The 7,261-nt window shown below is 38.9% G+C and overlaps 1 protein-coding gene across 1 annotated transcript in view; it reads left to right on the top strand.

Moving 5' to 3' along the window:
• Window positions 1-3,191: 3,191 nt before the first annotated feature.
• LOC124873140 (matrix metalloproteinase-17-like) overlaps window positions 3,192-7,261 on the top strand; it is a 134,978-nt gene continuing 130,908 nt past the window's right edge. The window contains exon 1 of the mRNA XM_047373668.1: window positions 3,192-3,829. Coding sequence (XP_047229624.1) covers window positions 3,695-3,829 — 135 coding nt within the window. The 5' untranslated portion in view covers window positions 3,192-3,694. The remainder of the gene's footprint in view (window positions 3,830-7,261) is intronic.

The raw sequence follows: 7,261 nt of genomic DNA, 5'->3' as shown, positions 1-7,261 counted from the left end.
TGTAACTGATGTTGTTCTATCTGACCACTTTTCTGTTATTTTTGAAAGCATCATCTGCAATGACTCAATTTGCCAAAGAAACATGATAAGAAAACGCATCTTTAAGGACGTTGCTGCTGAAACCTTTAACCAGATTTACTCTTCTACCTCCACTTTGCCCTGTAACACTGTAGATGAGCTGGTAAATAACTTTCAATCTAAAATATTGGACATCATTGATTCAATTGCTCCAATTAAAGTGAAAGTCATTTCTGGGAAGAAAATGTCTCCATGGAGAAGTGCTCCATCAGTCAGAAGTGAAAACATTGAGTGTCGAAAAGCTGAACGCAGGTGGCAAAAGACTGGACTCCAGGTTCACTATATTATCTATAAAGAGAGACTATACAGATATAACCTACAACTGAAAAATGCAAGGGAATCTTTCTTCTCTGAGATTATCAGCAAAAACATTAACAATGCTCGTGCATTATTTGCCACGGTCGACAGGTTAACAAACCCTTATGTAACTGTAGCATCTGAACTCCACTCTACCAGGGCCTGCAATGAATTTGCTAAATTCTTTACTGAAAAAACCCAAAAGATCAGAGAGGCAGTCAGCACATCCACATCAACTCCAGCACCAATGTTGTCTCCAACTAGAACTGATTTTGACAAAATTTCCCAATTTCACCAAATAAACTGCAAAATCTTAGAAGAAATCATACAGAAACTAAGCTCTTCTTCCTGCTGTCTCAATGTTTTACCCACAGCTTTCCTTAAGAAAGCTTTGCCTGTAATAACATCTGATTTAACACAAATAATAAACACGTCCCTTTTGTCACGTGTTTTCCCCCAGGCCCTAAAAACAGCAATTATCAAACCTCTATTGAAAAAGAGCAACTTGGACAAGCTGCTACTACAGAACTACAGGCCTATATCAAACCTCCCCTTCATCAGTAAGATTATTGAAAAAGCTGTGTTTCAACAGTTAAACAACTTCCTAACAACGACCAACTGCTTCGATGTCTTCCAGTCAGGCTACCGTGTTCACCACAGTACAGAGTGTTCTTGTCAAGGTGTTCAATGACATCCGTATAAATGCAGACTGTGAAAGAACCACAGTGCTGGTATTATTGGACCTTAGTGCAGCATTCGACACTGTTGATCACTCCATTTTATTAGAATGCCTGGAAAACTGGGTCGGCCTTTCTGGTACAGCACTCAACTGGTTTAAATACTACTTGAAGGACATGGACTTTTTTGTGTCAGTAGGTAACTGTACATCAGAGAGCACAAAAATCACATGTAGCGTTCCCCAAGGGTCCATCTTAGGGCTCCTCCTATTCAATATCTACATGCTCCCCCTAACTCAGATTTTAATAAACAATAACGTAAGTTATCATAACTATGCAGACGACACACAGCTATATGTTACGATGTCACCAGGTGACCACAAACCCATTCAAGCGCTGGGTAAATGCTTAGAAGAAATCAATGCATGGATGGGCCTAAATTTTCTTCAGCTGAATCAAAACAAAACTGAAGTAATAAACTTTGGACCAAAGGAAGAGCGTTTAAAAGTTAGCACACAGCTTCAGTTAATACAGCTAGAAACCACCAGTCAGGCTCGAAACCTGGGTGTAGTGATGGACTCAGACCTGAACCTTCAGAGGCACATAAAGATAGTAACAAGGTCAGTCTTCTATCACCTAAAGAACATCTCCAGGATTAAAGGACTAATGTATCAGCAGGACCTTGAAAAACTAATTCATGCATTCATCTTTAGTAGAATTGATTACTGCAACGGTGTCTTCACAGGTCTGCCTAAAAAGTCAATCAGACAGCTGCAGTTGATCCAGAACGCTGCTGCCCGCGTCCTCACTAGAACTAAGAAAGTGGAGCACATCACCCCGGTTCTAAAGTCCTTACACTGGCTCCCTGTAGCTCAGAGAATAGACTTTAAAATACTTATGTTAGTCTATAAATCACTGAATGGCTTAGCACCAAAATACATTACAGACTTGTTGTCAGTATATGAACCACCCAGACCTCTCAGGTCTTCTGGCTCAAATCTACTCAGCATACCCAAAACCAGAATTAAACATGGAGAAGCAGCTTTTAGTTCTTATGCTCCACTAATCTGGAATAAACTGCCAGAAAACTGTAAAAGCGCCGAAACCCTAAGTTGCTTTAAATCAAGATTAAAAACTTATTTGTTTAGAGTGGCCTTTGACTATGCCATTTAGGCATGATTAATTGTGTTTTCAGTCCAATTTTCCTTTCATTTTCTTGTCCATCATTCTATTCTATTCTCTTTATTTTATTTTACTTTTTTAAATTACCTCTGTTGTTTGATTTTATCATTTGATTTGTTTTTCTGTGTCTGTATCTGTGTCTATTTGCTTTGTGATTGTATTATAATTGTATGTACAGCGCTTTGAGAGTCTCGTTGCTGAAAAGCGCTATATAAATAAACTTACCTTACCTTACCTTATAATAAGTCAAAAAGGTTACCTCAATCCACTAAGGGCATAGCAGATATGTAGAAAGTCCTTTGAGCAGACCTAAATAAAAATTGGGAATATATGGCAAGACTTGAAAGTTGATGTTCACACTCTCCATCCAATCTTCCTGAGTCTGAGATATTTTGCAAATATGAGTTTCTCAAAAATTTCATTTTATAGATGTGCAAAGCTGATAGACACCCCAAAAGACTTGCTGGTGATTCTATAAAGCATTGACTCAAAGTCCTAAACACAAATGTGTGGCACATTTTTCAGTTTTTTATTTCTTTAAAAAAACAAAAAACATGTACAATTTTCCTTCCAGTAAACAATTATGCACTACTTTGTGTCGGTCTATTAAATAAAATCAAATTCAAAAAACATTAGAGTTTATGGTTATGACACATCTAAGGGGGTGTGAATACTTTTGCGACACAGTGGGTGAACTATTTCCTAACAGCCCCCTTTAATATCTCTTCCTTCTCTGCGTCTCCTTACATCACATGCACACATCTGGGAAAAAAGAGCAAAACAATCAGAAGACATTTTTATATATGTGACTGTTTTTTTAATCTATGTTTTGTTTTTGTTATTTAAATAAAAATAAAATTAAATGCAGGTGCTGCTATGAACAACATAGACAAATTTCAAGTATAAATCCCAGCAAGTCTCTCAGATTACTCAGGACGCGCATCAGGAATTCTCCAGTCTCCATGGGGGCTGAGAAAAGCGTTAAATCTCCCTTCCCCCTCCCTTCCTCCCTCTCTGCCCCTGAATCTTTCAGGACCCGTGGCTGCGCTCCTAACTGTGCGCGTCAACAACCGGTCTCCTTCAGCTCGGGACGAAGCCCCACGCAGCTGCTGTGGTTCCTCAGTGCTGGAGTCTGCACAGACAGGAGTAGAGCGCCTTCTCTGTCTCTGCAGGGATATTCACCTCCGATGGACTGATCTAAGAAGAATCGTCCCCTTTCCTGCCGTCATGACCCATTAGTTTTATGATTGCAAGTATCGTTTTAAGAAAAAAAAAAAAAAAACTTGTATAAACCTCGAACGAACCCATTGCTACCGGGTTTAATGTGTTTTATGTGTTTGCGATCCACAGTAAGGTAAACTAGCACAATTTACAGTGTCTCGGCGAGTGTTATTATCCCGTGGATGTGGCCGTCGGGGTCGTTGTGTGAGCCCAGCAGGATCAACCTGTCATAGGGCATCATGATTTCTCTGCTTCTTCGTATACGGATGAGGAACATCTCGCCGGAGATGCTGATTTTTCTGCCTGTTTTGTGTTTTTTACCTCTGACCGGAGCGGCTCCTTCTCTGACCACCGAGCAGCTGGACATGGGGGTGGTAAGTTGATATTATTTTTTTACCTTGAGGTGGGAAGTTCTGCTCTCTAAGGCGGTAAGAAGTTGGATATAGTGCAGTTGAAGTGTTAGATGTGCAGTTCCCATTACTTTCAGATTTCGCTCTCTGATCCCCGCAGCAGACCGTCGCTGCATCAGGGGGGATCTTATCTGCATGAGCGAACTGAGGGGATAAAAGTGATTTCTGAAGTTCAAATCACTGTTCATGTAGGCCTAATGGTTTGCAATTAATAAATGTGAATATATTTATTTGCCTTGACGGGTTATCGACCTCCCCCACAGCATGCTGACATAGTATATATATATATCCTGCAGTGATGAATTGCAATCGGGGCTCACTACCAACACAAAGACGTCCCAAGACATAAGTCGTTAAAGGGACATTCATCTCAACAGTTCAAACGGTGTTGCTTAAAACGAGGTGAGATGAAGCATTAATTAGTGATAATTGGGCACTGGAATATATTAACCTGATGTTTGCAGGATGAGACTTGGTGATTTACAGGTTATAGTTAATGCCATTCAATTTTTTTGAATATTCTTATTAATAAGCAATTTCTTTAATAGAAATAATTTGTTTCACTTTGTATTTGGAGTTTACTGAACAGAGGACATGTACAGAAAGTAAGCATGTGATTAGTAATAGTAATTGAGTAAGTAGTTTTACCAATAGAGTTGCACCATTTAATCCACCAGCATACCCCAATTTTCACTTGATTAACTCCAATCGATGATTGACAGATCAAATACTGAAGAAAAAAAAAATCATCTGTTCGTCTCGGGTTCATTTAAGATCGGGTACAGAGCTAACTGGTCCAGAAGTGAAACCCAAAAATCCCTCTTCCAGACCAGACCAGAATAAGTAAAGTTAAGCCCAAAATTATTCATACCCCTGGCAGATTTACAATATTTCATTCAAGCAAGTAGGATTTTAAATCAGACAGGGATCTCTAAAAAGATAATAAAACAACGTAAACTGAATAAGTTTAAAAAAAACTAATTGATATGGTTTATTTAAATACACTGTTCTAAATAACCATTGGAAAAATATTTTTTGGCATTACTGCGATTAAACCCTTCTTGCAACTATTGTTTAGATTTTTGAAATTTTTTCACTGGTAGTTTGATGATTGATCTTTGGTGATTAGCTCCAAATCGGAAGTCCTCTTGGCATCTTCCTAAGCTGTAACTTCCTCCACAGATTTTCTATAAGATTCAACTCTGTCTGGTCCACTCCAAAATGTTAAAATTGCTTCCAGACAGAAGAAATCTGTAGGTAAAGATGAAAGACTACTTTAGACCTAAATTGCCAGGGGTATAAATAGTTTGGTATTTAACTGTATGTAGTTCCTTCAGCAGGTGTTGGGTGTGCCCTTGGGTTTGTTCTTAGTGGTACATGCCCGGAAAACCTATAAAGAGAGTATTCCAGGAGGAATTCTATTCAGATGTGTGAACTACCTCAACTGACTTCTTTCGATGCAGAGAAGCAGAGACTTTGCTCCCAGCCCTCCATGGATGTGGAGTTCCTCACTCTGTTTCCTAGCTTCTGGAGTTGGGTGGGCAGATTTAATCTAACTTAAGCCATTTGGTTATTGGGTTAGTGTTACTCCATTTTACTATCAGTTGTGAACAAAAAAAAAACTTGTCTGCTTGAGGCAGATACCCCTGACTTAGAGGGATCAAGCCACCTTTTGCCGGTTGAGAAGTATTCTAACCTTCGCTGGGAACGAGCATAACTTTGAGAGAATGTGGACACGGCTCTCTCTTTGGGAATTCAAGGACCAAATAGATGTTTAAAGTAACCCTGGTACCCCATGCTCCCACTGCACACCACACAAAGTGATTCCAGGGGCATATATTTTCTCTACAGGCACAAGATATTTGGGTATATGTAGACCACACAACCAAACTCCCCCGGCCCGCTCAGGAACTCTGCAAGACCTTTCCATGGCCAGTACAAAAGCCACATTAGAGCTCCTGAATCCAAGGTTTGCAGTCTTTTTATTATTGTTATAAAAATGCATCAAAACTAAGACCGTCCACCATTTAAGTCTCTAAATGCATCAACCTGCAGAATGTACATTGATTAACTTTTCAGAGTTTTCTAAAAGGTTAGGAACATATGTCTTGGTAAATAATTAGGATAAACCTGGTAATCTCTTCTTTTTCTGATGGATTCAAGACTACTTAATCTAGACAAGAACATGCAGTGGATTCTTTCTCAATTATATGTAATATTCTTTAAAAAAACAAAACATTAGCAGTATCGGTTGAAACTGGAATGGGCAGGTCTGATCTTAAAGAAAGCCAAAAACCTTTAAAAGCAATGACTGATCGGTGCATTTCTTATTAAAATCTCTTGACACATCTTGATGAATTTGTTTTTGGACTTGAGAGACTTTCTTGTTATTCTGCACCATAAAAATTACTCATCTAACATACATTCCCTCCTCAAAGCACTGATAGATTATTTGTGTCTGCGTCTTCTCCCATTCTCTGTCAATTGATGACAACTATGCAGCTGTCATCAGATGTAGGATTGGATTTGTTTCACACTGTAGCAACGTTAACAGCAGATGTATTTTTGATGGTGGACCTGCCCCTGTAATCCCCACGAATGAGTTTTGTTTTGGGGACAGTCATTCATCTTCTTTGTTTCACAAACCTGCAGACATGATTTGAACACAACTCTACACTTTTGAGGATTACATTGTGTTGTGCACAGAGGGGAGAATCCTAATCAAAAGTAGCAAGCTACTACTAAGGATTTGTATACGTTAGTTCAGGGCATATAGCATCATTTTTGGAACTTCTCTGTTTTTAGTCATGTTTGGGCTCGTAGCTCAAATATCAGTTCATTATTTGTATAGTGAGGAGGAAGAAATGAGGAGAAATGTTTAAGAGCAGAAGCTAGAAGAAAATTTGCATCCCAGCCAGGGATTTATAAAAGCTCTTTATCGTGAGCTCTTGCTACCTGTAATTTGCTATTGTGATGAGGGACAGCTTGTGACAAAAATTACAATGCAAAAAACAAAACTTCTGGCTGGCTTCCAGTAGATGCTGTAATCTCTGCTCTGGTTCTGACCGGCATTTGTTCTCCAGTAAATGGATACCACCACCCCAAAAAACTGTTTCATGAAAATGAAACAACAGTGATTGGGTAAAACATTGCAGCAGTATTAAATTGAATTAGCTGAAAGACTTAGAAAGAAAGACTTTTCTATTTGTATTCCTTCCATGCTTTCCATGCTTTACTCAGGATGGTTTAACTGCACTGCAGTAATTATTATTATTCTGAGGATATTTTGTGTTATGCCACATAAACTCCTTAAAGTTCGTCAGCAGTTACATTTCCCACAATATCATTTGGCCTTAAAATGTTACCTAAAGCTATTGCTGCATGTACAATGAGTGA

This window comes from Girardinichthys multiradiatus, chromosome 8 (genome assembly GCF_021462225.1).
Source record: "Girardinichthys multiradiatus isolate DD_20200921_A chromosome 8, DD_fGirMul_XY1, whole genome shotgun sequence".
In the NCBI taxonomy this organism is placed as follows: domain Eukaryota; kingdom Metazoa; phylum Chordata; class Actinopteri; order Cyprinodontiformes; family Goodeidae; genus Girardinichthys; species Girardinichthys multiradiatus.
This window is presented reverse-complemented; position numbering and strand designations above follow the sequence as displayed.